This window comes from Equus przewalskii, chromosome 18 (assembly GCF_037783145.1).
Source record: "Equus przewalskii isolate Varuska chromosome 18, EquPr2, whole genome shotgun sequence".
In the NCBI taxonomy this organism is placed as follows: domain Eukaryota; kingdom Metazoa; phylum Chordata; class Mammalia; order Perissodactyla; family Equidae; genus Equus; species Equus przewalskii.
The window spans coordinates 11,362,856-11,385,516 of record NC_091848.1 but is presented as its reverse complement, the minus strand read 5'-3'; the positions used below and the strand labels follow the sequence as shown (position 1 = coordinate 11,385,516).

The 22,661-nt window shown below is 37.9% G+C and overlaps 1 protein-coding gene across 34 annotated transcripts in view; it reads left to right on the top strand.

Annotated features, from left to right (window-relative positions):
• The window catches only part of MECOM (MDS1 and EVI1 complex locus), a 534,978-nt gene that overhangs the window by 464,570 nt on the left and 47,747 nt on the right, over positions 1 to 22,661 (top strand). For 16 of the 34 annotated variants that reach the window (XM_070582348.1, XM_070582333.1, XM_008531220.2 and 13 more), the window contains one exon: positions 11,519 to 11,653. In XM_070582348.1, coding sequence (XP_070438449.1) covers positions 11,519 to 11,653 — 135 coding nt within the window. Of the gene's footprint in view, positions 1 to 7,648; positions 8,647 to 8,679; positions 9,449 to 9,844; positions 10,033 to 11,518; positions 11,654 to 22,661 lie in introns of those variants that run through there. The other 18 variants (XM_070582337.1, XM_008531244.2, XM_070582328.1 and 15 more) reach the window with 14 other exon arrangements.

Genomic DNA, 22,661 nt, shown 5'->3' with positions numbered 1-22,661 from the left:
ACTTTAACGGAATGCCCAAGCCAGTGGTGGGCCACTGGGGATAGGGGAAATGGAGGAGTCCAAGATATTGTCTGGGGTGTGCACCAAGTAAAGGGCAGAGAGGTGGTACAGAAACAGAAATGGGGGGTGGGAGAGCAATAAAGCGCTACTCCTGAGAAGCAGCAGTGGCAGGAATTTCTATCTCTAAATTTCCTAAAAGAGAATTATCAGGGCATCAATTGACTCCCCATGGGAACAGTGTTAAATAGTCCAGTTTCCTTGGATATTAAATATAGCAACTCCTCCTATATTTAGCCATAATTAATTCACCCTTGCAAGGGAAGTTCAAAGGTGGTTTAGCCTATTATGAAAAGATGCTACTGAAGATATCAGTATGAATAAAACTTGATTCCGTTCTTAAGAATCTTACAACGGCCCTTAAGGAGGTCCACTGATGATTTTCATAATGAATACTGAAGAGCATTACAGATACACTGTAAGGTATGGTAGAACCAGTTATAAACCAGGAGAGAAGCACAGATGATTTGGGGGGAAGGATGAAAAGGTCAAATCTGGTTAGCGGGAATCATTGGGCATAAAAAAAGGGTGGTTCTGAAGGATAGATAAGATTTCATCCAAGATAATCAAGGCAGAATGAATTATAAGCTGAGGAACAATAATGATTATAATTACAATTATATCAGTAATACCAAAAATAATAATAGCTATTTTCTATTGACCATATGTTATGTGCCATGCATGAGTCTAAGTGATTTACATACATTGCCTCATTTAATTTTCAAAAACTAGAGTGAGTTTATACTGAATTGTTAGGCAGCTGGAACCCACTGAAGAATTTTGAGCAGGGGAGTGAGTAATAGCTAATGCTTGGAAAGATTAACAGCGTTGAGCATAAACTGGTGGGAGGATGAGTGGGGGTCAGAAAATCTGTTAGGAAGTCATTGCAATAATTCAGACTAGAGGTGACAAGCATCCAAGCTAGGCATCCAAACTAGGTGGGAATGAAAAACCAAGGAAAGACCTGATACATTCTGTCAACAAACATCTGCTGGATACCTACTATGTGCCTGGTGTTATGTTAGGCTCTGGGCAATAGGGGCAAATAAGATAGACCCAACTCCTGTCCTTCTGGCACTTAAAGTCCCCCAGAGGACATGGTAGAGAATAAATTTCCTGGCCTTGATAAGAAATATTGACCTAAAACTAGTCTGTGTGCATGTGTGTGTGTGTGTGTGTGTGTGTGTGTATGGCCTCCTACTCTGGCTTTGAGGGCTCTTGGATCTCAGTGGTATTCCACCTCTGCTCAGAACTCTCCCTCTTACTGATTGGCAGAGAACACAGTAGGTGGGACAGAATAAACTCAGCTGCAAGCCAGACAGAGACGGACATCTTCGGGGGTAGCACAGCTTGAGAGAAAAAAAACATTTTTCTTAAAATTCTTCTCTTCCATAGGTCAGGGTAAGGATGAGGGCAACTGACATTGGAATGGAAGAAAGAGGGTAGAAAAATACTTAGACTTTGCCGTTCCTCAAAGTATAAACCAGACTATCTTCCTCATTGTGTGTGTAAGTCTATTCCAACCCATTACACAAACACAAATACTGTGAAACGTATAGTATTTTGACCTGTTCCCGTGAACTCAGAGCAGTTCACACTCATATCACCCAATTTATTTTCCCAACACTCCAATTAGGCTGATATTATGAAACTTTCATAGAAACTGATCCAAAGGTTAAGTGACTTACCCAAAGGCACACAGCTAGGAGTGGAGACAGGAGTAGAGAAAGGTCTTCCAACCTACTTTCCCCACAAGATTATGAGTCTAAACGTCCTCTTAAATGGTGTTTCTAAACCCTCAGGGAAGCAGCTGACCCTGGAGTTATTGTACAATGTGCTAAATGCTGTGTTAAAAGATTGAATTAATTAAAATTAATGAAATAATGAAAAATTAATTCCTGACAGAGTTGAGGTTAATTCTCAAGCATTTAGTACGTTAATTCTTTGATCTAAAGAAGAATGAGGGATTTGCCTTTTTGACACTAACCATAATAGAGATCCAAGTTACCTTCTATAAAATAAAAAGATAACAGTAATACTAACCATAATAGAGATCCAAGTTACCTTCTATAAAATAAAACGATAACAGTAATTTTTGGTCAGTGATGGATGTGTTATGTTACTATATTATGGTTTTTTTGTGAATGTTTCTCAGTTTTTCTGAATATTTATTTGCTCATCATTTTTTTTTCTACAATGTATCTTTTAATGCATACACCTCAGAGCATTAAACATCTCTGCTTTGGGGGGATACGGAATAAAAAAAATAATGCTATTTTGTCTCTTTTTCTCTATGAAAATTTTATTGGAATATATCTTATTAAAGTTTTTATCACAGTGTTTTCATTTAAACTTGGTATAAATTTTTTGTTGTTCTTGTGCTTTAGCCGCAAAATAACCACTCAGTGTAATAGCTTAGGACTGAAATACATCAAAATAGCCCAACAAAAAATATTTTAAATATGGCAGCCTTAATTGGAGTTTAGGAAATAAATCTTTGAGTATAATAATTTATTCACTAGAGCTGTTGTCTCAGCAAAGTATTTCATCTTAGTTTCCAAAGAGCTGCTAGTCATTACTAAATATATTTAAAGTTGAAGCAAAAAAAAGAAAAATTCACTTTCATTCTGGCCAAATACACTATAAAATACCCAACTAAGCGTCTGCATCTTTTTAAAAAAGATCAGATAGGTGGTTATGCTTTGTAGTTAATTAATAAAAAGAGAAGCAGCTAATGGTTCACCGGGGAAACTTTTCTATCACAGTGTCTGTTAGGAAGGACAATAACGGGGTGCTAATTCTGAACGCACACAGTGCCGTCCTACAAAGACATCAAGATTTGTAGGAAATCAACCCTCCAGCAGTCCTGGCAAGCCAGACTGACCCCAGCAAATGAAAATAATCAAAAGTAATTAGAAGCGTGCTGGACTACTCCTCGGAGAGCCGAGCGGGAGAGTAAACACGCCGGAATCCTCGAGCCACTGCAAAGGCCCATGTCTGAGCTGTTAGGTGCCCTGACCTTGTCCACATAAAGATGTGATTTATGAAGTGCAGGGCACAGCAGCAGGGCTTCTGTCTTCTCCTGGAGAACCAAATTACTGAGGTGGAGATTAACATGCTTTCAGTCGGGCCCATTTCCAGACCAAGGGAAATTTTTTATTTACATTTTTTTTACCTTTAATTTCCTCTTTTCTTTTTTTTTTTTTAACAGCTTTTCCCCCCATAGATTAAAAAAAAAGACAAAGTGCATCAGGAAGACCAGAAATCTCTCTCCTGAGCAGTGGGGTTGTGTTGGTGACTAAAGACACTCAGAGTCCTTTTTGTTTGTAAACTCATTGTGCTGGACTGGTGGCTGGGGCCACCTACCCAGCATCACAAAACTGCCTTCAAGTTCAGGGATCCAAGTTTGTGAAATACTCCCCTGATTAAAATATATAAGTGAAAATTAAACAACATTTTACCTTTGATTCCATGGCTTTCTGATCTAGTTTCTCTTGCCTAAATGTTACGCTTCATTACAAGGCTTACTCTCTTAAGTAAAAAGACTTGGGAGAAGAAATTGTAGGTGGTCATGAATTTGGAGGAAAAGAAAGAGGAGAAACAAATTGGAGTTTCTATATTGGGAGAAATATTTATATGCAATCAGTGGGAAGTCTCTTGAGTCCTTAAGAGGTACTTATATATTTTTTCTTATATTTGTCTCAGGTTAGGTAAGATTTTACAAAATCCCTTTCTGTCGTGGAAAAGGAAGCATTGATTTTCTTTTTAAACTTCCATCAATATCTATACATGAAACTAATTTAATTAGCAAGCAGTTATTGTTCAGCCAAATGTCAATTTCTCAGATTATTTCATGCTTCTTGACATGAACTGTATGAAACAGGATTGAACAGGATCTCCATGAATGAAACCGCACTCGAGAAATGTAAAAATGCACTTGTACGTTCTTGAAAAGCTACAAAAAAACAGTGTTAAAACAAAAACGTCAGGCTTGGAGCTCAGTGTATGTTTAGCCACCTCAAGAAACCCAAAGCTGCAGAATTAAAGGGAACTCTACTTAGGCTGAGGTTATAAAGTGCCTTCCTCTATAAACTAAAAACATAATGTCAGGGTGAATGGGAGCATACTTTATTAACTTTATGGTATTGAAAACTGCCAGCAAGTTGTCTTGTTTTTAAATATTGTCCTCTGCAGAGTGTTACAGGGCTGTTCGTCCTCAGGAAGCCTATTAAAAGTGGACAGTGCAGTCATTTCATCTGGCTTTGGCTGGACTGCTTTTCTTTCCTTTAATGATGTGCTGGAATGTACCATGCCCATAGGGTCTCCATTAGCAGAACTTTTACTTCTGGGACAACCATGAAGTTTAAGGCTTAAAAGAGGCATCAGCTTACAGTCTTGTGGGAATCACTTGAATACTGGAGCACTAACTTCTTACTGCTTTAACTAATATATTGACTTATTTTAAATAAACAGTTACACAATGAAGGCAGAGCCAGTGGCCTTATTGGAAATCTTTGAGCCTTTTAAAGATTCTGCAGTCCACACAGATGGGGGAGGAAGGAAGGGGCCTGAGGAGGGTTTATGCCCTTTTCAAACCAGGAAGAAAACACATTAACCTCTCCCACCCCAGCCCTGCCATCAGCCAAAGGGGGGGTCTTTACAGCTCCCAGAAAATCTATCAGCTCACACTCGAACCTCATATTTTCCAATGCCTTTTTCCTGGTAAACAACAATTAACAGAACAAGACAGAAAAACAATCATTCCTTTCGGAAAAAATGTTTTTAAAAATCTGATTCTCTTTTTAAACATTGCTCATGAACCACTCTGTTTTCTGCTTTCCCCAAAGCTCTACATTTGTTGTAGTATGTTCCCCCATTCCATCCCCTTAATATTTAGATCATCTGTCCTGATACATGTTTGCAAATTAAAGCTGGTTTGAGATTATAGTAAAACCATTATTTTTAATAGCCCATTTCAAGGGCAGCGCTAAACACTGCAGAACACGCATGTTCCTCATTACTGCTGAGCAGACAGCGGCTTTTGCAGATTAATTTGTAACTGGGAACTACTGTAAACAGATTTCACCAGAAATCCCAAGGAATAAAGGGAATTGGTGGTGGTATTTGGCTCCTTGTATTTATTTATTGTTTTAGAAACCTCCCGATGGAAAGCACGTACCGGAGGGGAAAAGCAAGCCCCCTGCAAGAACTCTTGCTCCAGCCCGCTGTCTCCTCTTCTGTTTCACTTCTGATGGGGAGAGGGGGAGGGCGGTCAGGGTCTTCTCCTAAGGGTTAGTATTCAAAGAGCAAGAGGCTCCTTTCATGAGAAACAAGGCCCACCTAGCTACTTGGGGATTTCAGGACCCTATTTTTAAACTTCAAGCTGTGTCAAGAAAAAGTGAGGCGACTGCCTTTCCGTGAAGTTATTATTATATAATCAAAGGGGCACGGGGGCGGGCGGGATGGGAGAGAGTGATTGAGATTTAGTTTGTCCGGGTCCTTCTGATGATTTCCTTTAGTCTTTCTCACAAGTTATTCAGTAGAGAACAAGACCGATAATGATGATATTAATAAAATAATAATGATGAGGCTAAATAATCCCCCATCTCTCTAGACACATCTGCCAAGATCTCGGAGAGAAAGTGTTAACTCTTCTGGCTCTATTTGGGGAAGAGAAGATCACGTGCAGAAATAGCCCTAGCCCTGGCCAGTGTCTGCGGGTCCGGACCTCGGGCGCGCCCGTCCCGGCTGAGGCTCCGGAGGGCGCGAGGCGGAGGGCAGAGCCCGGCTGCCCGCGCCCGGCGGGCGGCAGCGGCTTCACCTGGGTGGCTGGAGCCGCCGGCGCCGCGCCGTAATTCGGGGCGCAACGCCATCTACCGGCCGCCTGCCGCCCCTGCAAGTACCCAGACCTTGAAAGTCGCCCCGCCTCCCCCACCCGAACCCAATATAAGGGAAAACACTCGGAGGCCCTTTCCACGAAATCCTAATTTAGCCAGGACCTGCCACTGATTCCACACGACCTTTTGTTTATCCACCGACGTTTCCTCCTTTTCAGAGCAGCTTTGTAAAGGGCAAGGAGGTGGGGGCCGCGCGGCTGGGGAGAGAGATTGGGGCGCTGAGCTCTCAGACCCCCTGATCAGGCCGCACTGTCTGAAGCAATCGGTTCCCCAGATTACTTGTATTTAATACACAATGCATCATAAAACAAATCCCTCATCCTGACAGGAAGAAAATAGAACAGCTCATAGCTCGAGCCGGTCCAATTTATGGCTAAATTAAAAAAAAAAAAAGAAGAAAAAGAAGGTCTCCGACAATGGGCAAGTTGAGGAAGGGCAGGAAATCAATGGCAGCAAACCGGGGGCTCTTAAAGGTTCTCAAGCGCCGAACTCTATGGGAATATCTGCCCGGGTTTTAGGTTATTTACAAAGGATTTTTCCTGTCCTACCTACCACTGCTGTGCGATTTTCCCTCAAACAATGGCCATTATCTGAAATAACAGTTCAATGTCACAGATAACAGGCCACCGAAACGAATTAGTCACCACCTCTTGTCATTTTCTCTCCCCCACATCCCTCCCTTTTGTTACTATTTTTGTTTTTAAATCAGCATTTTGGGGAAATATAGATCTACTAAATTTACACGTCTATTTTGCACTTGGACCAAACAAAAAGGGGACTTGCTTTGTCCCCGTTTGCAGATAAAGTTTACCATAAGCGCGCTTTCCATGCCCTCTGCCTCCCATCCTCCCCGCATGTCCCTTCACTCGCTTACTTTGCTTAACTTTCCACTGTTGAGTCGAGAAGTTGGGTTTTGTCCATTCGTATTTATGAATGGAGTTTTGTGATTAAAAAGCGTTGATTTCCATTTAACCGGTGGATTTTACTAAATTTTCCAAGGTTGGCTAAAGTGAACGCATAGACACTTTTATTTTGCAACGCATTCCCTATATCTTTTTTCCAACGTCGTTTCTGAAACACGTTGAGAAAAATTAACCATATATACTAGAAAGTTATTAATCACCATATAGTACTGATCACCAAAACCAGCATTTGTAATGGTAAGAGTTTAAAAATAATCTGCGTTGTCAAACTGCGTAATTCCACTTTTGGTCGTTCACAGCGTTTTAATTAATGTATCAAAGAATATGGCAAAAACTCACCAATCTTCAATCTCTCTAAGTTGATAATACGTTATTTGGGGCAGGTTATATGCAAATAATGTTTCAGATTTGTAAACTCCTTCTTTTAAGAAAAATATGATTTGAAAAAGAAGCATGCTTTTCTGCTGACCTCACTATAATAATACAGGGAGTAAATTAGAGTACGAATTTCAATAATAGTAAAAAAAGATGCTTAGCAGAAAACTGGAAATGGACATGTCAACTTTTCACTTTTGGGCTGCTGTTTTCTGAGAATTTCTAAACTAATTCTGTTTAGCATGAGCCAGGGTCTCTATATCCTAAACCTCCTTCTCGCCCCCTTAGCGCCCCACCCCCAGCCTCCGTGCACACACCCTCACATCCCCAAAAGCACTTCTCCACCCCATCACTCCCATCCCCCCAACACACACACACACACACACACACATCACTTACACTTGTGCTTTCAGGACACCGAAACAGAGGATATTTCCCTGGGGAAAGAAATCCTGCCTGGCGAGATCTCCCCATTGGTTGTTTACCCAGAGAAATCTACATGTTTAAGGGGGATGGTGCATCCATAATCAGTCTGTCCCTATAGGACTTGGGTCTTGGCGACCTTTTTGTGACCTCTCCCGCCAGAGGAGGCTGCTGTCACTTTAAAAATTTACTGAAAGAGGAGCCCGTCTGGCTTCCGATCACTCTGGGCGGCGGGAGATAGCTCCCTTTCTCCCTCGCCCCGGGTTCTTTCTGGATGGCCGAGCAGATCCTCTTTAAAGAGACAGTTCATGAAATAGAAACCCGGCGGCTGAGCTTGGAGTTGCGAAAGGGGACGATCCCGTGAGGGTCTGGGACCGGGGAAGGAGCTGCGGAGGATCTGAAAGGGGGCTAGAGCTCCCCTCGCCTCCCCAGGCCCCCCACCTTTTCAAACTCTCCTCCTCCTGCCTGTTTCTCCCCCCCCACCCCCTTGGAACTGGGAGAGAGAAGTGGAAGAAGTTTTAGTGGGTTTCAGATAACTTTCATTACACATCGGGCTGATAAGAGCAAGAGAAAGTGAGAAAAGAGGGAGGTGATGTGAACCAGAAGGAATAGCCCCGAGCTCATTTAGGAAGGGGGAAAAAGCCAAAACACACCAAACCCGGGTCACCCAGACGAGAGGAGACTTCAATTCTGGTCTTAAAAATACACTGTTGGCGGACAATAAATCTGAAACGCGTGGTCCTGGCGAGCAGATCCTAGAGACGGACAAAGTTATCAGAGAGACCCGTTCGGAAATCGAGACGCGAGGCTTTTTTTTTTTTTTTTTTTTTTTTTTTTACATCTCGAAATGTTGCTCCGGATCGTTTGAAAGGATTTTCGTGCAGGAAAGCTGGGGGCTGCTGATTATTTGTTTGTTTTAATTCTTCTGTGATTGCCTTTTATTGCTGAGTTGAGGCCATAGAAATCTTAAGGTAAGAAAACTCACTTAAAAAAAAAGTCTTGGTGATGTGCATAGTTTGTAACTTCGGACAGTTTCCTGCCTGGGCACCCCTTCTCCGGGGCGCCCCCCGCCCCCAGCCTTCTTTTCCTACTTGCCCGCAGTCTCGCGGAGCCCAGCTGCTTATCTGCGTTGCCGGGACTGGCGATTTCCTTGTTCCTCCTGCGGAACGGTGCGGTCTGGACGCGTCTCCGGGGTGGGTCGTCCGGCCTTCGGTGGGTCTCTCTGCCGGCTGTCGGCCTCTTTTCCTCGAACTCTTCTCCTGTTTCCCCTCCCTCCGTGTGTCTGTCCGTCGGTATCAGGGACTCAGAAGGTGGGGTTGCCAAAATCTGGATTCCTGGCACCAGCCACGCGACTTTGGAGCCGCTTTCGGCCGGGTTCCACCTTGCCAAGTAACAGCTTTGCTGTCCAACATCGTGTGCTGCTTCGCGAGAAAGTCACATTCGGACCTTTTGGCTAGATTGTGGGGATTTTTTTTTCCTTTTGCTGTTGGTTTTTTGAAAGGGCCTTTCTCTAGAGTCCACCTAAAGGGAATTCTTTTTTTTTTTTTTTAAAGCTATCTTTGGAACTTGACAGCTTTTAAAAACACAGGAGTGTGTTAGATGAAATGACGGAAGATGTGTTGTTACTTAATTTTATTCGAGATTTCCGAGACGATTAAGACATTTGGGAGACAAATGCAGTTCTGCTAGCAAATCAAAAGTGGATAATTCACCCAGGGGGGAAACGCTTCTGGAGAAAGTTCAGCTTTTTGTCTTGGGGCAAGAATATTGAGAGTAAGAAAGTTAATATGTTGGTGAAATATTTGAATAATCATGTAATATATATGTAAAAAGACATTCTTTGGAAATGAACCTGTTTTTAAATTAATTTCACTGTTGACAGTGGCAATGGCAATAATGTTAACACGGAATAAAATTACACCTAGAATTTTTATGTGCAGTATATGCAATACTTAAGTCCCTTCCCCCGCAAAAGGGAATGCTGGAAAGCTAAGGGGATAGATGATTTTTGACTTTAAAATTAACAAGTTTTCCACGTCTTTCTGCAAATATGAAATGGAACTGGTGTTGCATTTCAGTGACTTCACCCTATTTCCTTCATTAAATATTTCTCTAGTGTGTCAGTAGAGCTGCTCCCCCCCCCCCTTCTTTTTGCTAGTCAAGGAAGCCAGCAACAAAAGATCAACCAGAAACCAAACAAGCCAACCAACAAACAAAACAACAATACCAACTTTATGCTATTTTAAAATGTGTATTGCTCTCGTTGTTTATGCTCCTTCCAGACATCAGAGGAGGGGGGAGATCTCAAATTGCAGTTTGAGTTATTCAGCATTGAGAGTTGAAGAAGACAACTTAAAGTTTGTGATTTTGTAAATAAGAAATTGCTAAAATCTGTCCTGGCTCGAGAGGGTGTTTAATGTAGACTGTTGTGGTGGTTACTGTGAAGAGGTGTCCTTGAAAAAGACTTGATTTGTGTGTGTGTGAGTATGTGTGTGTACCAATTATTATTCCTATCTTCTGTTTTGATTTTTCTTTTTTAAATTGTGGGGCTACTTAGTGCCCTTTAATTGCCTCGTGGCCAAAGGCTTATTCATAATACCTTTTGACTACAGCCCTCAGAGCACTGGGCTTCTTGAAGTTTGTGGTGAGTTAATGACTTGAATCTGCAGCTGAGTGATTACCTGAATTCTGTGCAATACTGCTTTTGGTCTATATACCCGAGAATTTCGTTTTAACTTTTATATAGGCATAGATGCAGCCGAGTGCTGTGGGGGGTATTGAATGCCTTAATTTTTGTTCTAGACTGTGTTGTTTAGTCTTTGATTGGAAACTTCCTCAAGTTTGCATTAACTGATTGACATTAACATTATGAGTCTTTCCAGTTAGTCACCATCAGGTCAACAGCTCTGCAGCTTTTAATGTTGATGGTTAAAACATTATTGCTGCTAGTGAGTCAGAAGAGCTTCCTTTAAATACGCAAAACCTTAAAAATGGATGTTTCCCATTTCAATTTTTGTTTAATAGGTGTCTTAAGTAATGATTAATATTTAGGTTAGGCCAAATGTAAAATCTCATGAAAAATAATACACCACCCTATAAAATGATGGCAATTTATTACAATATTCTTATATATTTTTAGTGGTTCATCAGCCAATTTTGTTATTTTGCTTACTAAACAGAAAATTGACACATGTATTGGCATGTGTTAACTAAAACATTAGGTTGCCAGATTTGGCATGAGTGTAATCCAATCATTTATTTTCATTTGTTTTTCTTTAGTTTGGTCAGAAGCATCTATGAGACAAATCTTACTATCTTCTTCAATTAAGGGTGTGATTTGAATCTTTCATGGTAGTGAAATGCAAACTGAAAAGGAATTTAATACTACTTAGGTTAAAGATTTTTAATTGAATTAATTTAACCTGCGAAAATGTTAAAGTGTACCCTTACATAGGAAGACTTAGAGCTCGAAATGTTGGCTATTCTGTTTGGAAATATTACGTTAATGTATGCTGCTCAATATTATTTTTTGTAAAAATCACATTGGATAAAATTAAGGCAATAGCACTCATTCATGCATAACAAGGAAACAAGCATTTTTTGGAAGCAATTAATCAGTTTTTGTAATAATTTACAATTGCTTTGTTCCTTTAAAAAAACAGTACATTGTCACTTCTAAGATAACTTATTATTCCACCTTTATTGATATGCGTGCTGTCTGACTTTTTTCTTTGAAGGATTCAAAGGAGGGACATAGATTTGAATAAAATATTTTCAAGCAGTTAACCATCCTAATGAATGAACTGGTGTGGAAATTGATCGTTCTCATCTTCTTCCTTCCAGATCTTAGATGAGTTTTGCAATGTGAAGTTCTGCATAGATGCTAGTCAACCAGATGTAGGAAGCTGGCTCAAGTACATCAGGTTCGCTGGCTGTTATGATCAGCACAACCTCGTTGCATGCCAGATAAATGATCAGGTATGTTGTAAAGATTTTCTTGTCTTTCTCTGAGAACACTGAAGTGTGAGTGAGGCCTCAAGAATCAAAAGAAGAGTGAGCTGTGCTAGACCCTTGTGGCCTGTTGGTTGATATGGTGAAAGGTAATGCACGAATATAAGGAAGATGCAGAATAAAGTCATTTTCAGTACTGGTTTCTTTCAGTACTACTTTTTTGGGTAGTTTATTCACTTTGTGCTAGTATACTTCATAAATGCTCTGTTTTTCTGAGTGTGATTGAATGATTTGAAAACTGAGTACTGTTTATTGTCAGCTGTGCTCTACCTTTTTCTTCTTTACCATCATAATAGGGAGACATTCACAGAAAGTATTGAGCTAATCAAGAACACTATGAATTTATATAGAAATTGGAAGTGATACACTTGAAATATTATATAGATTTTATTCGAAATAGTAGGTAGATATGATCTATGTGCGGACGTATCTGATTATGCATTTTATATTGATTTGCCTAATTATAAATGAGAAACCCCTTTAGATTAGTCAAAATACTCTCTTTTTGTATATGTGAAAAAGATTAAAAATATCAGTGCTGAAAATGCTTTATGGAGGCCCATACAGTGGGGCTAACTTTAATAACAATGACTATGAAATAGAGATCATGAAAATATCATGAAACATATTTTGCACTCAATAAAGTTAGGTTATGAATCTTGTAACTTAGTATGGCAATATTTAAAACAACAAGAAGTTCAGCCTGTTAATTTTTGTTTTAAAAACATTGTTGGGTTAGCATTTAATTATGTTATCATCATTTCTTTCTTTTAACCCAATGGTTACCTAAATCAAATATGTTTCAAAGACCGTACTAAAATGGTTGCTTGGCAAACCTACTATGAAAATCACCACCAAGAAAAAGGAAAGTTCAAGTTAGATGTTTCCAATTGAAAGCTGTTAAGTAATGCTAGCGTCATATGGTCTAAGACTCTATTTCAATCATCGTTATGAGATTATTCTTTGGCATTTTACCAGCTACCAGATAATTTTTAATGACTCAACTATATAAGAGGTAGTAAATTGTAAAATTAGGTTTAAATGAGAATCATTTGAAAATCTTCAACATACATCAAAAATAATAAACCAATCAATTGTTTTTTTCCCTTTGCCGTAAGAAAACAAGAGGCATTATTGACAAAGGAAAACATTATTAAATTAGCTATTGATTGTGAGCAGAAAATATCCCAAGTCTATCATGTGAGTAACTGTCAATATCAACAACAAACATTTTTGATTACCCACTATTTACAGATGTGGGAAATACATAGGTGTTGTAAATGAATGAATTGTTCATGTTATATTTCCTGAAGAAAATGATCTGGAGGACCTCAAAAGGCAACTATAAGATGAAATAATGTAATTGTATTATAATAATTATTTGCTATCCGTATTTACTGACAATAGGAGCTATTTCCTTAGACAGATAAAACTGTTGTAGGATGAGTGAAAAGATGGTTTAAGAATGGGACTTACGGCCAATTCGTTTTTTCATTTAGTGGTTGTGTGTCTAATATTTTATAATAACTATATTCTTGTCATTGGGAATCTTGATTGCATTAAAAAAGGGAAACTGTTTTGCTGTTCCTAACCATGCAGTAGGTTGCTTATTAGAGTAGGCATTTATAATTTTAGCATAGTTGCTCTTGAGGTACACCTTGTAAAATGCATTGTTTTCAAAAGAAAATATGCTGGTTTCATACCTTAATGAATAGCATGTTTGCTTGTTTTAACTGAAGAACCAGGGAAAATAGTTAATCAGGGAAAACATAAAAGGCCAATATTAGACCATACCTATTATTTCTGTAAGTACTCATTTTAAAGTTATGTACTATGCTGACAGAAATCTAAGATGGGAACAGAGTGCATACCAAATAACATAACTGTGAAACTGACATTACATGGTCAAATAAGTTCACCCACAAAGTCAGAGGTAAAAGTCAGATTTGTTTGTTAGGCATATGTGCATACAGTCACACAGTCCCGTTGACAAGAAAAAAGAGAACAGACACCCAAAGAGTGTGTGCATGCATTATAAACATATTCATTTATAAGCTTGTATGCATATTTCTAAAAGCCAATTAAGGCTAGCAATTCTAGACTGCTTTGAAACGTGAATGCTGTGCTAGGTACAATGATAAAAGAGCTGACTAAAGAGATTCTCTAGGTCTATTTTTTCGTTCTCTTTTTCCATGAGGAATAGGACCTGCCAAATGGTGAATAAGCACAACTCATCACATAATGAATACTCCCGTTATGTGAGATATTATTTAATATTCAGATATAAAGAGAGACCCTGGATCAGGAGTGGTTATTAAACATTAACAACGTCAACTCACCTGCACAACACAAAAGCAAATGAGGCAATCTACAGGAAATTGTAAGAAGGGTTTCTCTTTGCTCTAATTCTCAGATAAAGCTCAAGTTTGTAAAATGAATGTTAACAACAAGACAGGTATAAGTCCTGGCCTATGAAAAGGAAGAATTTCAGATGAATCTTTCAACTGCAATATAGTCATTGTAGTAATTAGGGCATCTAACAAAGAGGGGAAAAGATGACCTAGAACGAAACTAGAGTGTATAAATTATAGTTTATTTTTGCAAAGACACACATTTTTAAAATTCTACTGTTAATGATAAAGTTGAATCAATTTGGACCAATTCTATAATGATGTGGAGGAGTTCCATAGAAGAGAATAAATGTACTTGCTAAGATGATAATACAGATTGATGATACTGGGACAGTGAAAACATGTATACTGGATAAAACTCATATTTGATTTATTTAGGGGTAGAGAAGTACTTAGAAACAGCATGGATTTTGATTTTCAAGTAAAGTTGATAAAGGATGTAATCTATTTTGTATAATAAAAACAAAAGCCATTCAGTTAACGTGTTCCTAAAAACTCTCTACAAGCATTTTATTTGAGGGGATTTTCTTGAGTTTAAATTTTCCAAGAGATTTCTGCAAGTTATTTTATTTCAGATTATTTTTTCAGACCAGAGTTAGTTTTATGGCAGCTTTCTTTCTTGACAATGCTGCCTAGAAAGACTTGAGTTTATTGTTTTTAGATGTCTCTCTTATTTCATGTTTTCAAAATTACTGCAGTAATGTTTTTGGAGATAGAAATTCTGAAAACACTGGAATAGCTGCTAAGCCATAATTTCTAAGTAGCTGCAGCTTCTGACTGATATCCTTATTCCCCCCTGAAAATATGGTACTAGCTGTAGTAATTTATCTTTGTAGAGGAAGACCGCACCAAAGACACTAGTAAATTAAGACCACAATCACACTCAAGCCCTAAAATAGGAGATCCATTAAAAACACATAAGTTTCTTTATCCTTGAAGTCCTAATTATTTTTTCCCATGTTCCTAAAAGTTTCTGTACAGTGCTCTGTAGCTGTACTGCTGTGGCACAGAGTTTAGCTGGAAATTCTTACTGAGACAGACAATCCTCCAATATTTTTACATTTGAACAATCTGAAATTGTCCCTGTTTGCTTTCAGGAGCAAGAACTGGCACTGAGAGGTAGAGCAGGGCAAGAGCAAAAGCAGAGAGTTGGATGACGAAAGCTCTTTCCAGAACAGTCCTCAAGAGGACCAAATATGCAGCGGCAGCATGAAAAAGGTTTATTAATGATTCAGAGGTTTCATTTACATCTGGAAGCACCTATGTGCTTAATGTGAAGTAGGCCAAACACAGAGCTGATTTACTGAGGTTTTTTTTCCTGGATATTTTGATGTCCTTTCCTTTGACGTCTTGCAGATATCTTACTTTTACAAACCATTTTGATGGGTGGATGTAGTGTGTTGGTTTACATTCGGTGTCACCTGATCCCACCTTTCCCTCATCCTTTGATAAGTTTCTTCATACCTCCGCATTTCTATGGCCACCACCTAAATCAAAGGCAAGATGAATGACAGACACCCTATCCACCTCAAACAAGGCCAGCTCTCATCTATGACATGTTCACACGTTTCGTGTACTAATGGAATAACTCTTTGCACACAAGTTTTCCTCGAATACTTCTTTGTGGTGAAACCATATTGGTTGTAACCAGCCAGATCACTAAGGCACACTTCACGTATTTAGCCGGCTATTTAGACTTAAACAAGACCTGTCTTTCCACTCATGACAATTAGAACGATCTGGGCGTGTGCTTTGTAGTAGCATTTTATACGTGTGAATGTATTCTGCATCATAGGAAGGAGCACGATTTCATTCACACTCCTGGCCTGCCCTAGCATGGTCTACAAGTGGAATGAAGTTCTCAGAAACCCAAGAAGTTATTAATCTTGTCATTTACACAGGTGATAAGTCCTTTTATTTTTAAACAGGCCCTTGACAGTATTTAGCAAGTAGAATGAGAGAAGTCTGCTGTTCACTCTGAATACAGAAAAATGTGTCGATAAGAGGTTGTGGAAGGCCTGATGTATATTTTGAAGAAATAAGATAGAGAAGAATGAGCGCCTCTCAGAGAGTACAAGGTCAGAATTCACGTAGAGGACTCTGTCAGCTCTCTTGTGGTTAATGAACAGCAGCAAGATTCTACAGTGTTTTCAGTTGGAACAGACATTGTTCTCGTTTGTGCTTTACCTTATAAAGTTTTAACTGCTTCCAGGACGTTCATGGCTGAATTGGCACACCCGCTTTCCCTCTCCTCAGGTCCACGTCAGTGGTTCTATCAGACTGCTGTGACACCAGAGCACTATTATTATTGCAAGCTTATTATGGGCTCAATTATCAAGTTATTTTCTTTGGCTTTTTACTGAGGAAAAAAAAATAAGTTTTCCTGCATCATTCAGTTAATGTGATTTGTGAAAAAAAAAGCAGGGAAGATCAGCTATGTAAAAAACAAAATGTAATTTGTTAGCCTCTTTCCACTTTTTAAAAATGTTTGCATCAACTGTCAGGTAATTTGTTAATTTGCTCTTCCTTTACAAGGATTTCTGCCCACATTTTCTGTGACCTCTTTTGATGTTAAAATTATTATTGGCTTTGGGCATTTTCTTTGCTTTGCTTTTAAGTCAAGTTCCACTTTTATACCAAAGTTATGCTCTGCTGTTTTAAGATGAATGCCAGCTGGCAATACCCAGAGGCTGGCTTTGTGATCAGTGCCTAAGCTGTATTTGGGGGGATGTTGTCTGGCTGATAAGTTACTTCCTTCACCCGAAGATGAAACTGTCTCAGACACAGTTTGCCATTTGATATTTACATGATAAAACAAACAGCAGCTCCCCCCCCCCCAAAAAAAACTTACAAAAGTTTCCCTTATGTAATAATGCCCGGGATGCAATGCTGCCGTAACCCTACACAGACTAGGAGTTTTCTTGAGATTCACAGACCACATAAGTTGAAAATGAAGATGACCTGAAGCATTCTGTGCACATTTTAAGTAATTAATGTTTGCATGTACACAACACCTTTCATGCAGGAAGATCTCAGAGCATCACAGTCATACTAGACTCCAGTTGTTTCTGGAATGGTGCCACGAGGATTGTGGTCAAAATGCATTACAAGCCATCAAGGAGGAGAATGTGTTGGTCAAGGACACAAGAAAAGCACCAGCCTAGTGAAGAACCCAAAGATGAACTTCAGCTTTCTCATCATGTAATGATGGAAAACATTCTGAAACTGTTCAGAATGATCAGTTTTCATAGAATCAGACAAAATGGCCACATGAAAGACAGGTAGCTAAGGGGGATTTCCTGTGGGGTCTATAGAGAAATCCTTAGAGATTCCTTGAAGGGACAACTTGCAAGGCTTCCAGAGTGGGGGCACTCTAGGCTCCAGGTATGATAACAAGTGGACCTCATCACTGCCCTATTTATGCAAACTAAAACCAATAGTCAATTCTATTTTGTTTCATCCAATAAATTATACTTGGTTTTCTCTTCATGTTATTAACAAAGAGAGAAAAATGTGGTGGGAAACACTTCTCCTGCATTAATTTTTTGGCCTGAAAATAACCAATGGATACATACTTTTCATTTTGGAAGCAGGTATAGAAGACAGTGCCTGATGTTTCTCAATTAACATTTTCTAGTCTTTAGACTGTCACCCTAAAGACAAATACAGGAGAAACTAAGGAAATTAAGGTTGGTTTGCTTTGGCAAAGCTTGGCCATGATAAAGCTTTTATTCCGTTGGACAAATATCTTTACTTTCTGTCATCAATCTCTGTCTGCTGAAGACACTTCTAGTTATCTCTTACTAATTAGGCTTAGAATGTATAATGGGGTTCTTCTTCCAGAGGCTAAAAACTTGACATCTCTCCTGCCCCCCTGAATTGGGGTTTCCCACTTTACTGTGGGTAGATCAGGGGTCGAGGCTGTATTTCCTAAAGCCAGTGCATATGTACACATTGTCTCCATGGACTTTATGTCACCTCTCTGCAGCACCAAGACTGACAGATGTGTTCATATCAAATGTTGACTTTGTTCAGATGGGCAAACTGTCAACTATCTCCCCTCCCAACCACCATCCCAATGTTCAAGTTCCGTTCAGCTTGTCCTAGTCTTCGGAGTGGTAGCTTGAGTGAAGCTATAGAAAATGAAGCGTTCAGGCTGAATCTTGGGAGCTGGGAGAGGAAGAAATCAACTGTCAACTTCAAAGTGAAAAGAGCAATCGTCTGAAAGAGTTGTCTCTCAGTACAGATTTTGCAGGAGTATGTTTCTCTATTATTTCAATTATTACAACTTCCTGAATAGGTTGAAGGTCATTCATAATTCACACTTCTGTCATTTTTAGGCATGCCAAATGCAGTCTATTAAGCATAAATAAAACTTCCAGTGCTTGACCAGGAAAAATAAACGGGGATCCATAACAATGAGGCCTTGTTCATCTTTTTAAAAGTAAAGGATGTGTTTTCTTTCTTTTTTGTTTTCCTTCTTGCACAGTGAATTTTTCTTCTGTTTCAATAGTGCAAACATAATACTTTAAATCGATCCAAGTATAGCAAACTAGACAGCAAGGCTGGTCTGACAGATTCTGGATTTTTCTATTTTATAGGCTAATAAACAAGAGTCCACATTATTACCATTTATAAATACAAATGGTAGCATCATCAGTTTGATGGAGGATTAGGTTGAACACAGGCCCTGACAGCATAAAATAGAATTAGTCTGAAAGTCTTTTATAGCCTATTAACTTTCCTATCAGAATGCTTGTAAGTGTCCATACTCTCTTTAATGGCGGTCCTCTTGGGCTTAAAAGCAAAAGAAAATGAATATTTAGTGAAATGTGATAAATTCCAATTCCAACTATACGTAATATATAATTATGTAAAACATATATATTACATACAATATGCAATATATAATGTATGCTTACATATAGATTATATAATTTATAATTAGAATTAATCATATGCCATTAAACGTTTATTTATATTAATTGTAAAATATGAGATTGCAAATATATTATGTAAATTTAAAAATTTCCCCCAAACGTATACTTTGCCACGTTTATTTGTCACATATAAAATATATGCCATATCCAAGCACATATATGTTTATACATAATATCATGTGAAAATATACCTTTCGAAAGTCTAAAATTTATTAGGTCAAATCCATATCCCCACTGCCTTTTATACCTAGGTTGGCCTTCTGGTATTAACTGAATGGATATTCTTTCGGCATTTGGAACTGACTTCAAGATTTAATTAAAATAAATTAAGTATACTAATTTTGTGTAGAGTAATTACTATATACATGTATAATCGTATTTATGCCTTAAATTGTGAATTTCACTATTAGTAACAAAGTGAACAATTATGGGGGTTTCTACTTTTATTTTCAGATATCTGAATTTGAATTTCTACTTTTATTTTCAACTATTTGAATATCTGAATGATTTAGAATTGGGAAAACATATTCAGAAATTTCACTGGTGTGCTATTTTAGCAAATAAATAAAAAATACAAAAGGGTTTGTTACTAAAACATTTACCAGAAATATTTATTCTTATAAATTGAAGTATCCAGAGATCCAAATATAATATCATACTTACAGAGATAGAAATATAGCTTTCTGGAAAAATAAAGAGTCCAGAAAGACACTGGGAAAATTAAATTTTTATGTGATAAAATGAAAAGACCACTTTGACTTTGAAGTTTCAAATGTATGGTCATGTTACGTCATGTTCATATCATGTTCTGCTTCTGGAATTTGGTATTAGCTTCCAAATAATAAACTCTAGAGGATTTAACACAGTTTTAAAATATTTATCATGATTTTTTAAAAATTGGAATTTCCATGTAATCCTATTTTCTTATATTATAAAGCCCCATTCTTCTTATCTTTTACCTTATATTGGGAGGAATTGAGATCTTTCCTTCTAATAAAGCAATCTGAGAGAGATGTAGCAAAATAATAAATCAAGAACCCTTTTGTATCAATTCAAACTGTTTCTAAGTGTTTGAGACTTTTGAGTCCCTCTTTATATATTTGAGTTGAATTCATCACAAAATCCCCGTCCAGAGCGTTTTTATTTTGAATACAGGTAGCTTTTTCCATAAAACCCCTGATGGGAGAGGAGACCTGCTAACTCTTGTATGGAATTTAGAAGAATAATTGATCCCCCTCTAGGTTTCTCCAACACAAAAACCAGAGAATTTATATTAGCAGTGTCTCTACTTCTGGTACGTAACTCAGATGACATATAATTCATAGGACCTCAGTATAACTGAGATTTGGAGGATACACTGATTTTGAAGACATTATGACTGTATTTTTGTAAGTGTGGTCAAGCATACTTAATATACCAACCTACTGGAAAATCTGCATAGATCACTTCTGTTCTTTATTGTATTTATTTGCTGAAAGATCTATTTTATAACACAAAAGCATTCATGTGATATCTTATTTTCTGAAAGACCTGATTCCCCCAAGATTATATTCCGTCATTCTTTCACATACTTGTTTTGAGGCAACAGATTGTCATTATGTTTTGTTTGAACTACTCCTCTCACTTCTCAAATGCCTGCTGGCATATTATTATTGCTAGAATGTAAACTAACTTTATACGTAGACATCTCTGGATTCAAGTATTTAAATCATGCTTTTGGGCTGTTGTAATTATAGGAGGAAAAACAGAATTTTACTTGTCTCTCTAAGATCCTAAGAGACGAGATATAAGGAGGATTGCAAGTGGTAGCAACACCTTGAAAAAAACCCCTAGATTTGTGAGGGTGTGGTAGATGGGACTTAGAGGCACATTCTTATTGCTATATGGGGAAGCATGCCCAGAATCTGCCCTCATTACGTCTGGCGCTTGCCAGTTCTTTTCAAACCTCAGTTTCATGAGCACCATAAAAATTCACTTAAAATCGAAAAGAACACCCTGAAGTTAAAACCCACTCTGCTTTGCCTTGCCTTTCATGGCCTGGAATGTCACCTTTTACCTCCAGTAAATAAAGCCAACATCAACACTCTTCCGTGTCTTTTATTTTTTATGCACTCAATATTCTTCACATGACAATCTGGACACTTAAAGGGAAATTACGATAGTGATCTATGTCCTGGCAAAGAGAATTGTCTTTATAATATATAGTTACCATGTATCCATCATTTTCTTTTGTTTCTTGGACTGTTCACATTGGATGGAGTAAATCTAAAATGGAATTAAAGGAGACATGATTAATAGTGGACCACAAAGAAATAATGATATCATAATACTTTCTTAAAATGATCTGGCGTGTGTGTCTAAGCAGCATTCCCCAAAAGAGACAATTGCACTGTTTTACGGTCTTACAGGGTATTGTCTCTTTAACCTCACTATTTCCGAGAAGCCACCAAAAAGTTCTAATATGTCACAATTCAAATGTCAACATGTTGTTGGAAAGGAAGCTAATAAGTTAAACCTTTGAGAGATGCCAAAAAAAGAGGTGATTCAGGCGGTTGAGAGAAGTCCATTGTTTTCTAAGGGGAAATAGAACTCCAGTGTGAAACAGGGTACTTATAAGCATTTAACTGGAAGGTTTAGGGGGAAAAGCAAACTCACACTAATTTTCTTTTTAATCTGGTAGCTTTTTGAGCAGAACTGTTTCCCTCAGTATACTTCCAAAGAAGGGAAAATGTGAAGGTTACAGTTAACAAGATACAAACTATGAATTTGCTAGTTTTTATAAGAAACAGCACATAACAAGGAGTAATTTTCCTAAGATAGTCTACTTCTATCTATGGATAGATGTAAAGAATCTTATGTTGTATTATAACGTATTATAGCAACACTTTATGTTTGGCTTTGTTTTTTTATACGCCAACGTCACCTGGTTAGATTACTGTTGAATGAAAAAAATGATTTTATTTTGACAGGAAATAAACTAAGCAGAAAATACTCCTCATTGAGTTATTTTTTGAATTTAGCACAATTTTGTGCTCTGGTTTTTTTATAGAAAAATAAACAACTGGACTTCAGAGCCACCTACTGGAATAAAGGGGCACGTACTTGTGTTTAATGTGTTTAATCTTTTGCTTTTCAAAAGATAAATAGATAAATACAGTTAAAGTTATGCCCATTTCCAATGATCTTGTAAGACGATAATTTAGTCAACTTTTCTCAGTTTGGAATATCAAATGGTCTTGCAGCAAACCATAGTTAGAGCAATGTCTTCTAAAAATATATCCTTCCCGTGTCTCAGTAGGGTGTACCAGTTTGTGTCACGTGATTTTTCTCCCCATTAGATTGAGACTGAGCAGAACTGGATCCGTAGTTTTGTTGCTGCTTTTGGTGGCATTGTTCTTGTGTGGGAGTGAGTGTAATTGGTCTCATTTTCACCAGTTGTATAACTTCATTCTTTCTTCCATAATCTCTATCTGGTTACAGAATAAATAAGTAATCTTAGAATAAAATTAAGAAGTAAGAACATTTTTATGGTACAATGAATAAGCACCTTAAGTATTTTCATGATTAAATGCTTTTTTAATTAAAATATAATTGACATATAACATTTTATTAGTTTCAGGTGTC